This window comes from Panthera leo, chromosome B3 (genome assembly GCF_018350215.1).
Source record: "Panthera leo isolate Ple1 chromosome B3, P.leo_Ple1_pat1.1, whole genome shotgun sequence".
Classification (NCBI taxonomy): Eukaryota; Metazoa; Chordata; class Mammalia; order Carnivora; family Felidae; genus Panthera; species Panthera leo.
This window is the reverse complement of record NC_056684.1, coordinates 99,745,846-99,767,700: the sequence shown is the minus strand read 5'-3', so window position 1 is coordinate 99,767,700 and position 21,855 is coordinate 99,745,846. Positions and strand designations below refer to the sequence as shown.

At 36.2% G+C, this 21,855-nt stretch overlaps 1 protein-coding gene across 3 annotated transcripts in view; it reads left to right on the top strand.

The window, feature by feature from the left end:
• Positions 1-21,855, top strand: part of TXNDC16 (thioredoxin domain containing 16) — a 136,692-nt gene that overhangs the window by 45,786 nt on the left and 69,051 nt on the right. For all 3 annotated transcript variants that reach the window (XM_042943245.1, XM_042943246.1, XM_042943244.1), the window contains exons 7-9: positions 1,148-1,269; positions 8,758-8,848; positions 12,701-12,851. In XM_042943245.1, the coding sequence (XP_042799179.1) occupies positions 1,148-1,269; positions 8,758-8,848; positions 12,701-12,851 (364 nt within the window). The remainder of the gene's footprint in view (positions 1-1,147; positions 1,270-8,757; positions 8,849-12,700; positions 12,852-21,855) is intronic.

Sequence of the window (21,855 nt, the reverse complement as noted above, 5' to 3'; positions counted from 1 at the left end):
GGGACAATTTAAAAAAATTCTTTAAGTTTAGCCTAACAAAAATACACACACACACACACACACACACACACACACACGGGGATTAAGTGGAATGAGTTGTTATGGATAATTTATACAGAATTGGAAAATTTAAAAAGGAGATTCTTTTGGATGAAGAAATATGACTAATTAGTCTGATCTATACACTGAAAAGATGATTTGGAAGAATTATGGTCAAGTGGAAAGATCATTGAATTAGGAATGAAGAGACCTGTTTTATGTTCTGTTCCCGGCTCCTCAATTCCATAAATGTATTTTTGAGTAAGTAAGCTCTTTTTCTGTTTTGGATTTGCACTTCTTCAAATGAATGAGAATAAATAATTCCCACCTTGTTTTTTCTTTCATGCATTCAACAAATATTGATTGTTTACTTACAGTGTACTATGTTCTAAGCTATTGTGGATATAGTGATAAAATATGCAAGGTCCTGATGAAAGAAGGAAACAGTTCAATAAGAAAGGCAGGGATAAGCAAGTAAATAAATATATAAGCAATTATAAATTGTGATAAGAACTAGGAAGGATCAGATAATGTAAGTTAAAGAGAAAATGCTATAGACCTACTTACATAGGACCAACAGGGATGGTTTCTTTGAGGCAATGATATTTAAACTGAGACCAGATAAGTGAGAAGGAGCAGAGGGAATAGTCTTCAGCAACAAGAATTGTGTGTGCAAAGGCCCTCAGGTGTGCCAAAAGTATGTAGACCTGAGGAATGGTAAAACAGTACAGAGTTGGGAGAAGTAGGTCATGCAGAGCCTTATACTCTCTGAAAAGAAACCTTCAGTTTAGATGTGTAAAGGGCTGAAATGTGTTCAAGGCTTAGAGATTTGTAAGGGATTCTTTGACCAGAGTGGGATGTTAGTGAATACAACTTAAATATATTAACGTGGTTTGGGTGGAGAATGAGCACCATTTCTCACAACTGTTCCTGGTTGATTGAGAGAGTGATTTTAAATCAGTATTAAAATGCTTAGGTTCTTACTACTGATAATTTGTTCAAAAGATTTAAGTTTCTTTTTTTGATTAGGTTCTTTAACTTACTCAAAATATGTGTTAGATAACTATATATCAGATTTTTCTACAAATTACATCTCTGTTTATTTCAGTGCTCTTCTTTTTAATGAAGTAAAATATATTACCACCCTGGAAGACCTACAGAACATAGAAAATTCTCTGAAAGGAAAAGCAAACATTGCATTCTCATATGTAAGAGCCATCGGAACACCAGGTATTGAGCTTTTCTTTTAATCTTTGTTGTGCCTCTACACTTCTCTGAGAATGTTGAAGGACTTAAAATGGCATCCTTACTAGTATGTTTTCTTTCTTTAAACAAGCAGCATAGTATCGTGGTTGAAAAAAACCCTGGAACCAGATTGCCTAGGTTAGATACCCTGTCCTGACAACTTACAGTGTGACCTTGGACAACTTAATGTAACTTTAGGCTTTTTAATCAGTAAAATGGTGAAAATAACTTGCGCCTACCTTTTAGTGTTATTGTGAGGACCAAATGAATTCAAATAATTAAAATATTTCCTGGCGTATAGTAGTGCTCTGGAAGTGTTAATTACTATTTTTATTTCCTTATAGTCCTCATGGTACCTGGTATAGTAGTCTATAGTATTTGATAAATGTTGACTAAATGCTTTTCTTTTTTAATATATACCATTTATGACTTTTTCCTGATTTAAAAAAAAATGTATAGTTCTGACAGCATCATCTTGAGCATTAATATATAATTTTGTAGTAAAGAAGTTTATAAACATGAACAAAGTATAGTTATGCTTTCAGGACTTTTATTTGTTAATGGTTGTAACTTGATCATGTTAATATAAAATGTTAAAGATATTTTAAAAATCACATATGCTCTAGGAAATAAAATCATTTATTGTAAATCACTGTTTAAAAAATGTTTATTTTTGAGAGAGAGAGAGAGAGAAAGAGGGAGGGGCAGAGAGAGGGGAAACAGAGGATCCAAAGTGGGTTCTGTGCTAACAGCAGAGAGCCTGATGTGGTGCTCGAACCCACAAACTGTGAGATAATGACCTGAGCCAAAGTCAGCTGCTCAACTGACTAAGCCACGCAGGCACCCTGGAAATCACAATTTTTATCAACATAAAGCTTGATGGCTACATAGCATGCCACTGAATTTAATATACTTGTAAAATAATACTCTACAGTCAGCCTGTTTTTGTTTACATTTCAGGGTTTTCAGGTTACTGTTCATAGTTTTTATTTGTCCTCAGTGAGAGGGATGAGCTAGAGAGGGTTTACATTGCTACAGTGGAAGCAGAACTCCCTGATGTATATTTTAACAGGATCAATCTGACTTCTATGTTTGGAATAGACTGGAAGTAGCAACAGTCGAATAAGGAAGGAAAATTAGGTAGTTATTCCAATAAGGCAGGCGAAAGATGATGGTGGGTGGCTTGGACCAGGGTGTGAGCAGTGGAGGTGGCAATAAATTTGAATTCTAGCAGTATTTTGGATGTAGGACTAACTGAATTTTCTGACATATTAGATTCCGAGTGAGGGAGAAATAGCAGAGACAAGGGTGGCTCTGGGGTTTTAGCCTGAGTTACTTTAAAGGTGAAATTGCTGATAACTGAGGTGGGGAAGATTGGAAATAGTTTGGAGAGGAAGCTCTAGACTTTTTGGACATCATGCTTGTGAAATACCCTTTATATGCCCAAGAAGAGATATCAGCAAGGTAGCTGGATATTACTAATCTGCATTTGATGGTAGAGATATACACTAGGGTTATAAATTTGGGAGATAAAGCTGTGAGACCAGAAGAGATCACAAAGTAAATGATCCTAGATGGAAAAGAGAAGACTGAACTGTTTAGATCTGTCAACATTTACAGGTCACTGAAGTGAGAAGGAACCAGTAAAGGGAAGGAATGGACTGTGTAGTAGAGATGCCCTGTAAGCAAAGACAAGATCTTGAGGAAGAGATAGGAACAGTTGTGTCAATGATGCTGAAGGGTTACTTAAGATAAGAGCTGCCTATTGACCATTCTTAGCAGTATGGAATTTGTTGGTGACCTTGACAAGTTTCTGTAGAGTGCTAAGGGTAAATGCCTAATGGGGATATAAGAGAATAGGTAGAAAGCAACGGGAGACTGTGAATATGGAGACTCATTAAAGAAATTTCTAGAAAAATGGGGCAGTGGTTGGAAGAGTATGTGGGTCAAGTGAAGAATTTCTTAAGAAACATATTTGTATGTTGACAAGAAAGATCCAGTAGGAAGGGGTAAATACAGCATGGAGGAAAAAGTGGGGAGAATTACTGAAGCAACATCTCTGAGTAGACAAGAGGGGATTGAATCTAGTGAATGAGGGGAGGGTTGGTTCTTTGTTGGGAGCACAGAAAATTCATCTGTGGTAAAAGGAGGGAAGACAAAGAATATGGGCCTCAATTTTAAGTGGGTAGATAAATATAATGCTTATGGAAGTTTCTTTGGTTTTGCTTTTTTAATTGGCTGTGTTTTCTCAGTGAACTAGAAATAAAATCATCAGATAGCTTGAGGAGAGAAGAGATTAAATAGTTGTTTTAGAAGGCCTGAAAATAAAGAATGGTTGCTAGGCAGCGATAAGAGTTGATATCAGTAATCTAAAGTGAGATCAGTATTATGGTGATGCTAACAGGTTTTTTGTTTTTTGCCCCCTCCAGCCATGTTTACTTTTATAGGTGTAAGTACAGAATAGGCAGAGTGGCTGATTTAACCTGGATTGTGTTTTAGCCAGACAGGCAGGGGAGTGATTATATAAAGACTGACCATGGAATGTAAGCTGGGTTAAGAGGGAAGAGAAGACTTGAAGGAGTGAAGGACAGTGAAAATGGTAAGACTGTAGTTCCTGGAGGATTATGTACTAGACAGAGTAAATTTGAGATGGAGGGGTGTGTGTATTTATGGAGAGAAGAGGTAGTGCTGGGGATGCTAGACACTGAGATTTTGGAGGGGTTTGCAGTGATTGGGTTATTACAAGGCCTGGAGTAGGATCATAGCAGTGAGTAGTTAAAGTAGATTTGAAGAGAGATCACTGAAGTGTCTAGAGAAGACCAAAGACTGAGAGGCTAGGATTTTGCAAGGATCATCTATGGGGATAATAAAATCACAAAGGATTATAATGGGAGTAGTATTGGAGAGAGTAACAGTGTGACAGAAGCCAATTGTGTGTGTGTGTGTGTGTGTGTGTGTGTGTGTGTGTGTGTGTGTAATGAGGGGAGTTGTCTCCGGCTGGGGTGGTCATCTACCACTCAAAGGCAGAATGGTGAGGGGAATACTCTGATGATAATTGACTCAAATGGTAGAAGATCCACGGGGAAGAGGAAGATGACTGCCTGGAAATGGCAGTGAGGAAAAAAGGGAAAATGAAATGAAAAGGAAGAAATATTTCAAATAAATACTTTGAAAATATTTCCCAGAACTGAAGGATTTGAGCTTCCAAACTGAAAGGGCTCACTGAATCCCAGCATAATGGATGAATGGATGAATGCTTTGCCATACCAAAGCATCTTATTATGCAGTTTCAGAATATTGGGAACTAACACTGTTCTAAAATGTTCCAGAAATAATGAAAGAGTGTATACATTTAAAGGATCAAGCATCAGAATGGCATTTGTCCTCTTAGTTGCAGCCCTAGAAACTGAAGAAAATGGAGCAATGCTATCGAAATTCTTAGGGGAAATTACTTGAACCTAGAATTCAATATGCAGACAACTACAGTTAGTTACAGTATAGAATAAGGACACTTTCAGAAGTGTAAGTTCACAAAATGTGTATTTCCTATATCCTCTCACAGGAAGGTGGAAGAGAATGGGAGCAAGGGAGCAAAACAGTTAAGAAGATGTGGGTAACAGACCCATAACTAGTGAAGAAATTGAATCAGTTATCAAAAATCTCCCAGAGTCCCAGGACAGATGGCTTCCCAGGGGTAATTCTACCAGACATTTAAAGCAAAGTTAATACCTATTCTTCTCAATCTGTTCCAAAAAAATAGAAATGGAAGGAAAGCTTCCAGGCTCATTCTATGAAGCCAGCATTACCTTGATTCCCAAACCAGACAGAGACCCCACTAAAAAGGAGAATTACAGGCCAATATCCCTGATGAACATGGATGCAAAAATTCTCAACAAGATACTAGCAAATTGAATTCAACAGCATATAAAAAGAATTATTCACCATGATCAAGTGGGATTCATTCCTGGGCTGCAGGGCTGGTTCAATATTCAAAAATCAATGTGATACATCACATTAATAAAAGAAAGGGTAAGAGCCATGTGATCCTGTCAATAGATGCAGAGTAAGTATTTGACAAAATACAGCATCCTTTCTTAATAAAAACCCTCAAGAAAGTCAGGATAGAAGGAACATACCTAAACATCATAGAAGACATATGTGAAAAGCCCACAGCTAATATCATCCTCAATGGGGAAAAACTGAGAGCTTTCCCCCTGAGATAAGGAACATGACAGGGATGTCACTCTCACCACTGTTGTTTAACATAGTGTTGGATGTCCTAGCATCAGCAATCAGACAACAAAATGAAATAAAAGACATCAAAATCGGCAGAGAAGAAGTCAAACTTTCACTTTTCGCAGACAACATGATACTCTACCTGAAAACCTGAAAGACTCCACCATCAGGCTGCTAGAACTGATACATGAATTCAGCAAAGTTGCAGGGTACAAAATCAATGTACAGAAATCGGTTGCATTTCTATGCACCAATAATGAAGCAACAGAAAGAGAAATAAAGAAACTGGCCCATTGACAATTGCACCAAGAACCATAAAATACCTAGGAATAAACATAACCAAAGATTTAAAAGATCTATGTGCTGGAAACTATAGAAAGCTTATGAAGGAAATTGAAGAAGACACAAAGAAATGAAAAAACATTCCATGCTCATGGATTGGAAGGATAAGTATTGTTAAAATGTAAGTACTACCCAAAGCAATATACACATTCAATGCAATCCCAATCAAAATTGCACCAGCAGCCTTCTCAAAGCTAGAACAAACAATCCTAAAATTTGTATGGAACCACAAAAGACCCCAAATAGCCAAAGTAATCTTGAAAAAAGAAAACCAAAGCGGGAAGGCATCACAATCCTGGACTTTAGCCTCTACTACAAAGCTGTAATCATCAAGACAGTATGGTATTGGCACAAAAACAGACACATAGATCAATGGAATAGAATAGAGAACCTAGAAATGGATCCATAAATGTATGGCCAGCTAATCTTTGACAAAGCAGGAAAGAGTATCCAATGGAAAAAAGACAGTCACTTTAGTAAATGGTGCTGGGAGAAATGGACAGCAACATGCAGAAGTATGAAACTGGACCACTTTCTTACACCATACACAAAAATAAACTCAAAATGGATGAAGGACCTAAATGTGAGACAGGAAACCATCAAAACCCCAGAGGAGAAAGCAGGCAACAACCTCTTTGATCTCAGCCACAGCAATTTCTTACTCGATACATCTCCAAAGGCAAGGGAATTGAAAGGAAAAATGAACTACTGGGACCTCATCAAGATAAACTTCTGCACTGCAAAGGAAACAGTCAACAAAACTAAACGGCAACAGATGGAATGGGAAAAGATATTTGCAAATGACATATCATATAAAGGGTTAGTATAAAAAAAAAATCTATAAAGAACTTAACCAAACTCAGCACCTGAAAAACAAATAATCCAGTGAAGAAATGGGCAGAAGACATGAATAGACACACTTTTCCAAAGAAGATATCCAGATGGCCAACAGGCACATGAAAAGATGCTCAACCTCACTCATCGTTAGGGAAATACAAATCAAAACCCCACTGAGATAACCAGCTCACACTGGTCAGAGTGGTTAAAATTAACAACTCAGGAAACAACAGACGCTGGCGAGGATGTGGAGAAATGGGAACCCTCTTGCACTGTTGGTGGGAATGCAAATTGGTGCAGCCAATCTGGAAAACAGTATGGAGATTCCTCAAAAAATTAAAAATAGAACTACCCTATGACCCAGGAATAGCACTACTAGGAATTTATCCAAAGGATACAGGAGTGCTGATTCATAGGGGCACATGTACCCCTGTATTTATAGCAGCACTTTCAACCATAGCCAAATTATGGAAAGAGCCCAAATGTCCATCAACTGATTAATGGATAAAGAAGATGTGATTTATATATATATATACATATACATATATATATGTATATGTATATGTATATATACATACATACACACAATGGAATACTACTTGGCAATGAGAAAGAATGAAGTCTGGCCATTTGCAGCAACGTGGATGGAACTAGAAGGTATTATGCTAAGTGAAATAAGTCAGAGAAAGATAGATATCATATGTTTTCACTCATGTGGAACTTGAGAAACTTAACAGAAGACCATGGGGGAAGGGAAGGGGAAAAAATAGTTATAAACAGAGAGGGAGGGAGGCAAATCGTAAGAGACTCTGAAATATAGAGAACAAACTAGAGGTTGATGGGGGGCGGGGGAGGGGAAAATGGGTGATGGGCATTGAGGAGGGCACTTGGGATGAGCAGTGGGTGTTGCATGTAGGCGGTGAGCCATGGGACTCTGCCCCCAAAACCAAGAGCACACTGTACACACTGTATGTTAGCCAATTTGGCAATAAATCATATTTAAAAAAAAGAAAGAAGATATGGGTAACAGGCCAAAGGACCCAACACAAGAGAAAGAGTAAGAGAATTCCTAGGATGATGACGAAGTGAGTTCCCAGGATGAAAGCCATGCAGCACATCAAGTTGCAGTAGTCTACATTGCAGCAAACCAGAAGGCTGTGCAGAAATGTCTCCAGGATGAGGAGGCCAATAGTGTGCCAGATCTGTTTGGAGTATTGAGAGCATTAGCCAGTTGTGGAAGAATTTAGAAAGAAATTTAAGTAGAAATTAAAAAGTTATAGCCAGTGGAAAAGGTAGTTGTTCGAGAAAAGAGAAATGTTCATTTTACACCCTATGTCTCACTTGTAAATAATATTTGCTGAGTTACAACCATGTAAATACTGATATTTGAGCTAATAAAAATTAGAACTATATTGGGATTATCGAGGGGATAGAAATATGTATGTTTGTGAAGTGAGGTTTTGGGAAAGAGCTAATTTGTCATCTGCCAAAGTGGGAAGTCAATAGGTAATAGCAATAACACTTAACAAAATCAGGAAATAAGAGTGTGAGAATGTCATTTAAAGACTTGGAGGTAAATACCAAAAGAAACAGAGAGAGAATTGAAAGCAGATGTCTCTTGGGAATTGAAAATGGGGAGAAATTGTTGTTTTTCTTTTTATGCTTTGTGGAATTGTTTATTTTTGAGCTATATATAAGAATAAGTTTGATTAAAAGATAACCAAGCCAGAAACAATAAGCAGGCATATACACATCTAAAATACATAAAAGTCGGATGGTAGATGCATAGTCTCTCCCCCACTACAAGGAAAAAACTGTACAGATTTGTCATATGTTATATTCTCAAGTATAACTCACTTTTATTCCCTCTTAACTCTTCTCTTTCCTTGAATAGAATAGACTTTTCATAACTGCTTTAACTGCCTGCATTTTCCCAACTGGGATCTCTACAAGGGATTTTTCTTTATAATAGAGCCTAAAAGGCTGTAGGGCAATATTCAGAAGAGAGTCACACAAACTGGCTCCTCATGTCTCCCAACTCCCTTATCTCTTCTTCAGAGCATAGAGCGGTCATGGAAGCTGCTTTTGTGTATGGGACCACGTACCAGTTTGTCCTGACCACGGAAATTGCCCTTTTGGAAAGTATTGGGTAAGTACAAGAGGCATATGTGAACAATTTTAAGTTTGCTTCTTTTACATTACTTACTCAACATCTCCATCAGACTCACATTGTGGACTTACCCGAAAGGAATTGTAAGCAGATGTGAATATATAAATGAAACCAGAAATCCCCTTCATTACTATTGTCTGCTGTTCTACAGTCTGAAAATGATTTTAAATATACAGAGGTAATATTAGGCTAAGGTGAACAAAGTCAAAATGGATAAGCCACAAGATGTGATCCCATGAGTGGCCAAGTGTATTTTAGGATTACATCTCCCACAGTGATCAGATAGGTGATAAAATAACAGCTTTCATAACTAAGCTCCAGAAGTTCTTTCTGAGAGTTCTGTAAGTTATTTTGTCAGAATAGTCTTAAATATATTTAAGTACAGTTTTTGAGCAGAACGTTTTAAGTGTTTACTTTTCATGTCTAGTTTCTAGCTTACAATTTTAGGTTGAGACCTTCTTTTGACTTTTTGCCTGGGCAACCTAGGGTTGAAGTTTTTCTTTTCTTTAGTACTTACAGATACAAGGAATAGCCATGTATTTTAAAGATGTGGCTTTAAAATGCTTGTCAGGAAAATTAACCCAAAGCAAAGTAAAATGGTGATTCTGTGACTTACACCATGCAAGAGTTTTTAATGAGCCCTCTTGCTAACCTCTCAGAAAACAGTGACTGTTTGATATACTATACGCAATTAATTAAACCCCAGACATTTTACAACTTTGTAAATTTAGAGGTTAGAGCATAGAAAGCAGATTAAGTGAAATGGTTTTTTGAGAGGAGTGGGTAGGCAGAGAATTAAGTTCCTGAGAAGAGAAGTTCTGTTTTTACCACTCTGTACAAAGTTAGCTCGTATTCCTTTTTACATTAATCTGTTCGTGAACTGTCATTCTGCTGGTTCCCTTATTAACGAGTTAAATAAAACTATGATGCGTGTTTACTGTTTGTATAAAAATTAATATTTTTAACAATTTGAGACTTGTGTTGACGGTACCACAGAGCTTTGCCCTAAGTCATGGAGTCTTGAGATAACGATGAGCAGCTGGTTTGCTACTCCCAGTGTAGACTGGGGGAAGCCTTCTTATTCTCATCTCATGGCGGTTCTATCCTAGCTCCACAGTTTTTCTGAGGGTTAATTGTTTATACTTTTTTGTGTGTGTCACTAGCTTCTTTATTTATTATTTTCAACTTTATAGTTGTAAATAAAGGTGACATGCCTAAAACATAGAGGAGTGTTTTTAAGTTATTTATTTATTATGTATATAGGTTCTGTCATTTTATCTTACAAATTCTGTTCAGCAAGATATACTATATACGTAGTATATTTTCTGATCTATGGCTAAACATGGTAATGTTCTGGAGGGGTTTTTGCTTTCCCTTATTTTTAAAATGAGAATTTTAAGATATCCAGTTCTTCTTTTTTTTTTCTTTTGTATACTTTTGAGTGTATGATGCATTGGAGATGTTTGAATACTCATTTTTTCGTGGATAGCAAGATGGTGAGTGATCATACCTAGACCTGATATGACAGGAAGGTACTGTGGATTCAGAGTACAATAGTCATATGGCATGACTTCTAGATGAAGAAGTTGGCTATGACTTTGGGTTGTCTCTTAGTAGAGGAGAGGTGAATGCATTTTTTCCTTTGTTCATTCTTTTACTCAACAAATATTTATTGAATGCCTTCTGTGTGGTAGGCACTATTCTAGTTGCTGGGGCTGTAACACTGGATAAGTCTAGTATATTAGTTGTTATAGCACATTGCGCCTGAATTTGTTTGAAATTATATGTTGGTTAAGGGAGGTGTACATGATAGGTAGTATAAGAGGTAGATACCATAGGAACACGAGGGGTTTCTGTTACCTCCCCGTACTCCCTTCTTTAAGAATCTGTGTATAGACCAAGAAACATGTTATACCCTCACCCCATTTATCACTGTCAGTTAAATCAGAGATGGCCATCTGATCCACGGTCAGCCAGCCCACTGGCTTATCTGAGCAAATTAGGTCCCCTCTCAGGAACTTGGAATTGAGCATGGAGAAACTAAACTATACAGTGTTTTGGCTCTCTTGCTTATAGGAATGTTTTGCCCATGTAGAAGTAAAGCAGAGAGAATTGTCGTGTGTGTGTGTGTGTGTGTGTGTGTATACACACACATATATATATATATACATATATATGTATATATATTTTAATGTTTATTTTGGAAGGAGAGAGAGGAAGAGCATGAGCAGGGGAGGAGCAGAGAGAGAGAGAGAGAGAGAGAGAGAGAGAGAGACAGAATCCGAAACAGGCTCCAGGCTGTGAGCTGTCAGCACAGAGCCTGATGCAGGGCTCAAACTCATGAACTGTGAGATCATGACTTGAGCCAAAGTCGGTGCTTAACTGACTGAGCCACCTAGGCGCCCCGAGAGAGTTGTCATTATAGAGAGAGTTGGGAGCTGAAAGGTATTAATGGCAAAATGAAGGTCCCTTGAACTCTTGCTATTCAGATTTATACGTTCATTCTCTGATCCACTTACTTGAATTTTCCTTGTATCCTGTAGTATATAGTTCTACACTTCCAATAAGTAGCCCCCCCCCCCCACTACCTTTTTGGTTACCTACAACCCATGATCTCTGATTCAGTAATTTTCCAGTATTATTTTATTATTTCAGAGGTTATGATATGAGGTCCAACCTCAGCTGGGTCCTCCTGCTTTCAGCACTTTACTTTCAGTATATTTAGGGTTCTCCTTAAAAAATTACATACTTTGATTGGGTCTTGGCTATATATTTCCTTTGTCTAAAGTACCCATTTGTCTTATCTTCTTGGAGAAGTCATTCTTTTCTTTACTGTTTTTAATCTCTGTGATCTTCCTCTCCCTTTGTTTCTTCTCCCTGACTTGAAGCAGAATGAAATATTTCTGTTTCTCATAGCACTTTGCATGTTATAGCACTTATAAACTACATTAAAAAAACTAAATATATTCACTTTATTCTAAGCCCCTCAAGTATTTGAATTATCTTATTCATCTGAGTCTTTTGTATTTAGTACACATTAAGTAATCCTTGAGTGATCATTTCTTTAATCAGTAAATCTATTAGAAATTGGTTTATCATCAAATTTGAAATCAGTGAACCTCAGATCTCAGTTTAAGCATGTATCAAGAATTGAAATAACATTTTAAAAATAAAAATTTACAGTTTTTACCAAACCCTACTAATGCCATATGGAGATTTTTAAAATGTTATTTTAATTTTGGCAAACCTTACTTACCCACTATAAGTTTACCTTTGAATTGTCATATTGACAGGATGCCAGAACTCAAATTATAAGCCATATTTGCTGAGTTTTGTAATATTTCAGATACAAACTCACAAACTCCCACAAACTGTCACATGGTTTCTATCTTAAGGCATGTTTTGGCTGAAGTTTATTCAAAACAGATTTGAGTTTAAATTAAACCTAGAAAATTTGTGTTACAAGGCTTTATTTAGCATAGTTCTAGAAAAGCAACTACATTTGAAGATAATCTCCTTGTCCTCAAGGTGACAGTCTTTTATTAAAAAAAAAAAAAAATTGTGTAGACCTGCCTGTAATCTAATTTAGAAACTACCATATTAAAGAGCTCAGGGAAAAAAGTTGCTTATACAACTCAAAAACTGTACCTTCTTTTTCGCTTAGGTCCATTTTATTTTGTTTTACTGTTTTACATTTTTACTAAAAAGGTAATTCAATAGCATGAGACTTAAAGGCAAAGATACTTGGAACTATGTCTTTCTGGATGGTAGAAAGATCATACGTTGAACTTCTTCATGTGTTGTCTTGTGTCCCTAATTTTTAATTTGCAGCACTGAGGCCATAGAAAATGCACATTTCTACTTTTTTCATTGTAAACAAGTCTTGGATTTGACCCAGCAATGTAGAAGAACACTGATGGAACAGCCACTGGCTACACTAAACATTCATCGATTTATTAAGACAATGGAAGCACCTCTGCTGGTATGTTTCTTACTTTAATATATTAGATAATTCATACATAAAATTTATTAAGTTTTCATCCACAGATACGCTAAATTTTATTTAGATGTGCTCTATCTTTTCCCATTTCCTTGGACATACTCATTGAGGGTGATTTATGAGTAACTACTTATTAAAGGTAGAATAGAATAATATTCATGAAATGATATTTTAATGCCTGGAAGTATTGTTGCATTGAAATCCAAATATCGCTTCGTGTAAGTGGAAATATTCTGTGGTAGTTTTTTTTTTAAATAAATATTTCTTTTTTTTTTTTTTTAATTTATTTCAGAGAGAGAGAGAGAGAGAACATGAGCAGGGGAGGGGCAGAGAGAGAGGGGGAGAGAGAATCCCAAGAAGATCGTGTGGAGCCAGATGTGGGGCTCGAACTCATGAATCTAGATCAGGACCTGAGTCAAAATCAAGAGTGAGCAGCTTAAGTGATTGAGCCATCCAGGCCCCCCTCTTTGGTAGTTATAATGAACTGCAACCACTCCAAGATCACAAAGATCATATCATGGTTAGGAAAGACTTCTTTTGTGAATGTTTTGATGGCTACTTTAAAAGTTGGTAAATATTGGGCTATAGCATTTCTGGTGCCCCACTTTCCTTAGTGCTAGCTGGGAAGAATTTATAGAGATGGTGATCATCAGACCTTTCTCTCTGAAAGTTTGAAGGATTGTCCTGAGCATGCACAAAACCTTCAGTAGGCCTTCTTACTGACTACTTCCTTTGTAAATAAAAATGATGCATGTGTATTATAAATAATCCAAACAGTGTGGCAAAATATAAAGAAAAAAAAATTTTTAAGCCATCTAATCCTGGCACTCAGAAATATTAGAAGTCAGATGACCATCACACCAGTCTGTACCCATATAGATACATACAGTGTCTGTGGGTGTGTGGATTAATGGACACATCCTATTGTATGTGCTACTTTATACTAAGAAATTTATATTCTTACTTGAATTCAGCAGAGGAAAAAGAAGGTGATGTGAAAAGAGGGATTACGGAAATTTTGATATATCATTTGTTCATTTGTGGGCTCTTTAGGAAATGTTTTGAATGTTGAAAATGATTATGAAAAACATTAAGAAACTAATTATTTTTTTAAAAACTACACATTTTCATTTTAGATAGAATTGATCTACTTTTTGCTGTGAAAAATGAGAAAATCAAGTTAATATATTTATTTCCATCTTAGCTCCTCTTACCCTTCTTTCATTTTTTTAATGTTTATTTATTTTTAAGAGAGAGACAGAGTGCCAGTGGGGGAGGGGCAGAGAGAGAGGGAGACATAGAATCTGAAGCAGGCTTCAGGACCTGAGGTGTCAGCACAGAGCCCCACGTGGGGCTCGAACCCACGAACTGTGAGATCATGATCTGAGCCCAAGTCAGACACTTAACCAACTGAGCCACCCAGGCGGCCCTCCTCTTACCCCTCTGATTTTTGTTAGTTTTATGTTATTTTTAATTATTAAGGTTTGTAATACTTGTATTTTATTTTGTAACTATAATTCCCTTCTCTTATAAAAGCTTTTCTTCTACATTTAAATAGATTCAGAGTTTATCAGCCCCAGTTTTACTGGCTTCATTCCGGAGTTTATTTTGAGTCAGTTTTTGTTTGGTTGGATTTTGCCTTCAAATATTTTTTTTTTAAAGCGGTATATAAATCTTTTTCCTTTCCTTTCACATGGCAGAGGGGGCATATTTCTTACTTCCTTGGAGAGAATATCCCCTGAATTTGTTTTGTCTTCCATTTCAGCATAGAACCCTGAGAAAGACACCAGCTCACGTTCAGTTCTTCACAAGCCTCAGTTCTCTCTAGACTCCTTTCCTTTTTACCCAATGCAGAAATATTACTAAGAATTCTCAGGATTTTGTCTACTCACCAGTACTACTTTTGCTCTTTGAGGCAGGACTAGAACTAATCCCAAGTTTTACTAAAAATATGCATTTCCTTTTTTGACTACCACATTCTGGCTTGAAGTCCTGTCCCATTCCTAAAGTTTCTGCTTATTAGTTTTGTTTTGCTATGTTTTAAAACTGTTTTTTTTTTTTTAAAGATAGATAATGAGGAGGGCAATTCTCTGGTCTTACTTCACTTTACTATATGTACTTATCAGAAATTATGGAAAGTTAGTTTTTAAATTTTTTTTAATGTTTATTTTTGAGACACAAACGCACACAGCATGAGCCGGGGAGGAGAGAGAGAGGGAGACACAGAATCTGAAGCAGGCTCCAGGCTCTGAGCTGTCAGCACAGAGCCTGATGTGCTTGAACTCACAGACCGTGAGATCATGACCTGAGCCGAAGTCAGATGCTCAACCGACTGAGCCATCCAGGTGCCCCTGTAATGCTAGTTTTGACATTAAAAAACAAAAACTCTGAAGATTTCATAATGACTTGGTATTCAGTGAAATGTGGCCTTCCTTGAAAGCACGATGCCATGTACACCATTTGTATTATATTATATGTGAATGGCAGCTCCTGAAACATACGTTCTAGAAAGAACAAGGTAAATGGCACTCCTAGAACTGTGCAGAGCAGGTGCCCCTGCTCCAAGCCACTATTCACCCAAAAGTAATTACTAGTAATACTAGTAATACTAGTCAATCCAAGTCCCTTCTAAATTGGAGTTTGTTTCCTGGTACAGCCACTCTGGAAAACAGTGTGGAAGTTCCTCAAAAAATTCAAAATAGTATTACCCTAAGGGCAGCCTGTGTGGCTCAGTTGGTTAAACGTCCGACCTTTGACTTTGGCTCAGGTCATGATGTCGTGGTTTGTAAGTTCAAGCCCTGCATCAGGCTCTGCACACTGACAGTGTGGAGCCTGCTTGGGATTCTGTCTCTCCCTCTTTCTCTGCCCCTCCCCCACTCACTCTCTCTCAAAATAAATAAACTTAAAAAAAAAAGAATTACCTTACAACCCAGCATTAGCACTACTAGTACTATTGTATCCAAAGGATACAAAAATGCTGATTCATAGGGGCACATATACCCCAATGTTTATAGCAGCATTATCAACAATAGCCAAATTATGGAAAGAGCTCAAATGTCCATCAACTGATGAATGGATAAAGAAGATGGGGTATATATATAATGGAATACTATTCAGCGATGAAAAAGAATGAAATCTTGCCATATGCAACAACATGGATGGAACTGGAGGGTATTATGCTAAGTGAAATAAGTCAGTCAGAGAAAGACAGATTTCATATGTTTTCACTCATTTGTGGAATTTGAGAAACAACAGAAGACCATGGGGGAAGAAAAAAAATAGTTACAGAGAGGGAGGCAAACCATAAGAGACTCTTAAATACAGAGAACGACCTGAGGGTTGGTGGGGTTGGGAGGAAGGGGGCAAATGGGTGATGGACATCGAGGAGGGCACTTGTTGGGATGAGCACTGGGTGTTGTATGTAAGTGATGAATCACAGGAATATACCCCTGAAGCTAAGAGTACACTGTATATACTGTATGTTAGCTAACTTGACAATAAATTATATATATATTAAAAAAAAAACCAAAACAAAAAAAACAAGTGTACAACTGTTGGAACTGTGTAATGGGTACTGTGTGGAGGTCATTATATTCCTCATTTAGTATTCATTCTACTTTGGTGTACATGTACCATTTTTCATAGTAAATAAAAAATAGGTACTAGTTAAAAAAATAAGTAAGCTAAATTGCATTTTGTTTCAACCCTCTCACAAAATGATGCCTCAGTGTCTTATTGCCTCAGCATCTTACTTCCCTTAGATAACTAGGTAACTGAGATGTAGTATTCAGGCAGAGGTTCCAGAAGCCTGGCTAAACACAGGGATAGGTAGGAATGGCCAGTAGCATGGAGCCAAGAAAGATCTGAAAGACAGAACTGAAAATCAGTGCTAAGTTGGAGAGCTAGGCTGAGAATCTAAACCTTGGTGTCAGCCTAGAAAGCCTTGGCAGTCCAAAAGCACAGATTAGTGGATTTGTCCCCATCCGAACAGAGCAAATGAATGCAAAGTACAGAAAAGGGAGACAAGCCTTGATGTAAGGTTCCCTGTGACTCTTGGTGGGATGGCTAACGCTTACCCCTGCAGGAATGGGAAGATGATAAAGGGTTCTGAGCTAGTTTGGTCACTTTTCCATCTTGGTATTTTAAACATTTGGCTACATCAGTATTTGAGGTTGTTTTTGTTCTTGGAGAAAACACTGGAGGTTAAAAAACAAAGGCCAAACACTGACAGAAAACACCTCTTAGAACAAGATTTGATGTACCTGGTTTATGCCTTTTGATGGTATAGTAAGCTAGAACAGGGGATGGGGGTGGCAATAGAGAGGTCCTTGAAGTTAGTACCTAAATTTAATTACTTCTTACAAGTTCTTAACAATAAGACTTAGTAGTAGTTTACTTTGGTAGTGTTTCTTACTTTGTTCTTATTTTCTCACAACCCCACTGATGCTCATCCTCCCCTCTCACATTTCTCTTAACCATTCCTCCTTTATTGTCTTCCACATTAATCTATATACAGGCTTTTGGGGTTCACTCATAGTTAGGTTTTGTATGATTAGTAAGGTGTCTTGTAAACTAGCCTAGGCTTGTGGGTCCAGAATATGAGATAATTCATGTGTTTACATTATCTGTAAACATTAATAAAACTATTAACTGGGATTTGGACTTTTTTGCAGACTTTTTGTGTGCTTGATCATTGCAATGATTGACATTATTATTTCACTTCTAAGCATGTGAAAATAGGTGAAGATTGGGAGTGTGTGTGTGTGTGTGTGTGTATTAAGAAGATAGAGTGCTTGTATACTTAATTGTAGATATATAACACAACTATGTCTTATAATCAGGTTGTGGGCATGTCATTTTAATCCTCACAAACTGAAAATAAATCTTGAACATAGAATTTTTAAGTGGGTTTCAATCTTGAATTGATTAAGAGACATTCTGGCAGGTATGGAGTTACCTAGGTGCCTTCTTAAGGTTCCCGATGTTAAAGATAGATAGGAAGATGATTTGGTTATTGTCCTGTTGGCTAATACCAAAAACATTTTAGATGCTGATGGGTTTCTCTATATTGGATTCAATTTATTCTGGTATATAGAAATAAAGATTTTATCTGGATACCAAGGAGACTCTTCAAGTCCAAATATCTGATAAAATGTTTAAAAACAGATAAAAATGTATAATTTATCTGAAAATGTTAATTTTTTATTTGTGCATCTGAGAACGCTGTCTCAGATTCAAGACACTTGAATTAAGTTAAACCTACTCTTTTCTGTAGGTAATTAGAAGGATGCTATTATGGTTTGTTCATTTAGCTTCTCTTATTCCTTGAAGACTCATGTGGCAGTGTGCAGCATTATATATAGCAGGGTGTTGGCTCCTTTCATTATTGCCTCATTTCCTTTTTTTTATTGTGGCAAAAAATACATAACATAAATTTACCCTCTTATAAGTGTATAAAACAGTATTGTTGAGTCTATGCATATTGTTGTACAACAGATATCTAGAACTTTTTCATCTTGAATGAATGAAACTCTGTACCCATTGAGAAGCAGCTCCCCATTTCCCCATCTCTCCAGCCTTGGCAATCATTCTGTTTTCTGTTTCTATGAATTGGATTACTTTAGAGACCTCATATAAGTGGAATCATGTAGTATTTGTCTTTTTGTAATTGGCTATTTCACTTAGCATAATGTCCTCAAGGTTCATCCATGTTGTAGTATTTGTCAGGATTACCTTCTTTTTTTCTATGTTGTGAATATTGGCATTCTTAAAAAAAACTTTTTTATTTACATTCTAGTTAGCTAACATACAATGTAATATTAGTTTCAGATGTACAATATAGTGATTCAACACTTCCATACATCACTTGGTGTTTATCACAACAAGTATACTCCTTAATCCCCATCACCTATTTAACACATCCCCACACCCACCTCCCTTCTTGAGGTGTTATGTATAACATTTTATTTATTGATTTATCATTGATGAGTAGGTTGCTTCCACATCTTGGCCATTGTGAATAATGCTGCAGTGAAGATGGGTTTGCAAATCTCTCTTTGAGATCTTGCTTTTAATTCTTTTGGATATATACCAGAAATGAACTTGCTGGATCATATGGTAGTTCTGTTTTTAATTTTTTGAGCAAACTTTATACTTTTCTATATAGTGGCTGCATCATTTTACATGCCCACCAACTGTGTGCAAGAGTTTTTAATCTCTCCGCATCCTTGCCAATTCTTGTTATTTTGTGTTATTGTTGTTTTAATATTAGCCATTCTAATAGTTTTGATAATCTCACTGTGGTTTTACTTTGCATATCCCCGATGATCAGTTAAGTTTTTCATATGCCTGTTGGTCATTTGTATATCTTCTTTGGAGAAATGTCTATTCCAGTCCTTTGCCCTTTTTTAAGTTGTTATTTTGTTGTTGATGTTGTTAAGTTGTAGTTCTTTATTCTGGATATTAACCCCTTATCTGATAATGGCTTGCAGTATTTTCTCCCTTTTTGATTATTTCGTCCCACAGTGCAGATGTGTTTAAGTTTGATGTAGTTCTATTTGTCTATTTTTGCTTTTGTTGCCTGTGCCTGTGATGTCATTTCCAAGAAATCATTTGTGTTCTAGTGTCATAAGGCTTTCCCCTACATTTTCTTCTAGGAGTTTTATAGTTTCATTTAGGTTGCTAGTTCATCTTGAGTTATTTTTGTATGGGTATAAGATGAAAATTTCTTAATTCTTTTGCATGTGGATATCTAGTTTTCCCAGCACCATTTGTTGAAGAGACTTTCTTTTACCCATTGTATAGCCTTGGTTCCCTTGTCAAAGATCATTTGACCATGTATGCAAGAGCTTATTTCTGGGCTCTCTATTCTGTTCTATTGGTCTGTGTTTAAATGCAGTATGTTTTGAAATCAGGAGTTGTGAGGCCTCCAGCTTTATTCTTTCTTAAGATTTTTTTGGCTATTTGGCGTCCCTTGAGATTCCACATGAATTTTAGGATTTTTTTTTTCTGTTTCTGTAAAAATGCCATTGGGATTTTTTTTTTTTTAATTTTTTTTAACGTTTATTTATTTTTGAGACAGAGAGAGACAGAGCGTGAACAGGGGAGGGGCAGAGAGAGAGGGAGACACAGAATCTGAAACAGGCTCCAGGCTCTGAGCTGTCAGCACAGAGCCTGACGCGGGGCTCGAACTCACGAGCCCTGAGATCATGACCCGAGCCAAAGTCGGCCGCTCTACCGACCGAGCCACCCAGGCGCCCCGCCATTGGGATTTTGATAAGGATTGCATTGAATTTGTAGATGACTTTGGGTAGTATGGACATTTTAACAATATTAAATCTAGCCCATGAACATGATTGGGATGTCTTTACGTTTATTTGCATCTTCTTTAATTTCTTCTAGCAATGTTTTATAGTTTTCAGTGTATAAGTCTTTTGCTTTCTTGGTTAAACTTATTCCTAAGTATTTTATTCTTTTTGATGCTATTATAAATGGGATTATTTTCTTAGTTTCCTTTTTGGATAGCTCCTTGTTAGTGCATAGAAACACAATTGATTTCTCAGTGTTGATTTTATATCCTGCAACTTTGTGAATTCATTCATTAGTTTGGACAGTACTTTTTGTGGAATCTTTAGGGTTTTCTGCATAGAAGATCATGTCATCTGTCTACAGAGATAATTTTGCTTTTTCTTTTTTAATTGTATGCTATTTATTTATTATTGATTGATTGATTTGCCTCGTTGCTCTGTTAACTAATTACTATGTTAAACAGAAGTGGCAAGAGTGGGCATCATTGCTTTGTTCCTGATCTTAGAGGAAAAGCTCTCAGTTTGTCACTGTTGAGTATGATTTTAGCTGTGGGCTTTTCATATATAACATTTATTATGTTGAGGTAATCTTCTCTTCTTAGTTTGTTGAATGTTTTTGTCATGAAAGACTGTTAAATTTGATCAAATACTTTTTCTTCATCAGTTGAGATGACCTTGTGATTTTTGTCCTTTGTCCTCCTAATGTAGTATATTACATGGATTGATTTTGAACCACCCTTCATCCCAGGGATAAATTCTACTGGCTAATGGGTTTAGTTTTTTTAATGTGCTGTTGAATTCAGTTTACAAGTACTTTGTTGAGGATATTTGCATCAGTATTCGTCAGGGATATTTTCTTGCAGTTTCCTTGCAGTATCTTGCCTGGCTTTGGTATCAAAGTAGTTGGCCTCCTACAGTGAGTTTGGAAGTGTTCTCTTTTTGGGAAGAGTTTTGAAGGATTTGCATTAATTCTTCTTTAATGTTTGATAGAATTCTTCAGTGAAGCCATCTGGGCCTGGGCTTTTCTTTGTTGAGAGGTTTTTGATTACTGATTCAATCTCCTTGTTATATGTCTGTTCAGATTTTCTATTTCTACATATTCAGTCTTAGTAAATTGTATGTGTCTGGGAATTTATCCACATCTTCTAGTTTATCCAAGGTATAGGTGTATAGTAGTTCATAGCATCTCTTACAATCCATTTCGCCTTTATATCCTTTTTTTGAAAATTAATTTCTAAGTAATTTAATAGTAACATGAATTTTAGAAAAATATTGGTAATCCCCCCAATACAGGAGTGTTTTGTTAACTTTTGTATGTTCTTTTTTAACAATTTATATATTTTTACATAAAATACATAAAATATTTTATAAAAAATATAAAATATTTTATAAAAATATCAACTATAAAACATTTATGTATTTTATATAAAATATATATTATACTGTTTTCTAAAATATATATTACTATAATATTTTACATAAAGTACATAGTATTTTTATGGATATATAAAATTACTAATTGCAATTTTTTGGTAATAATCTGTTACTTTTTCTATCTATCAAGGACTTTTTTGATTTTGTCTTTTGTCTAATGGAATGGATTATAGCTTTTATGATTAAGAAACTACAAGTTTAAAAAAATTTTTTTTTAACGTTTATTCATTTTTGAGACAGAGAGA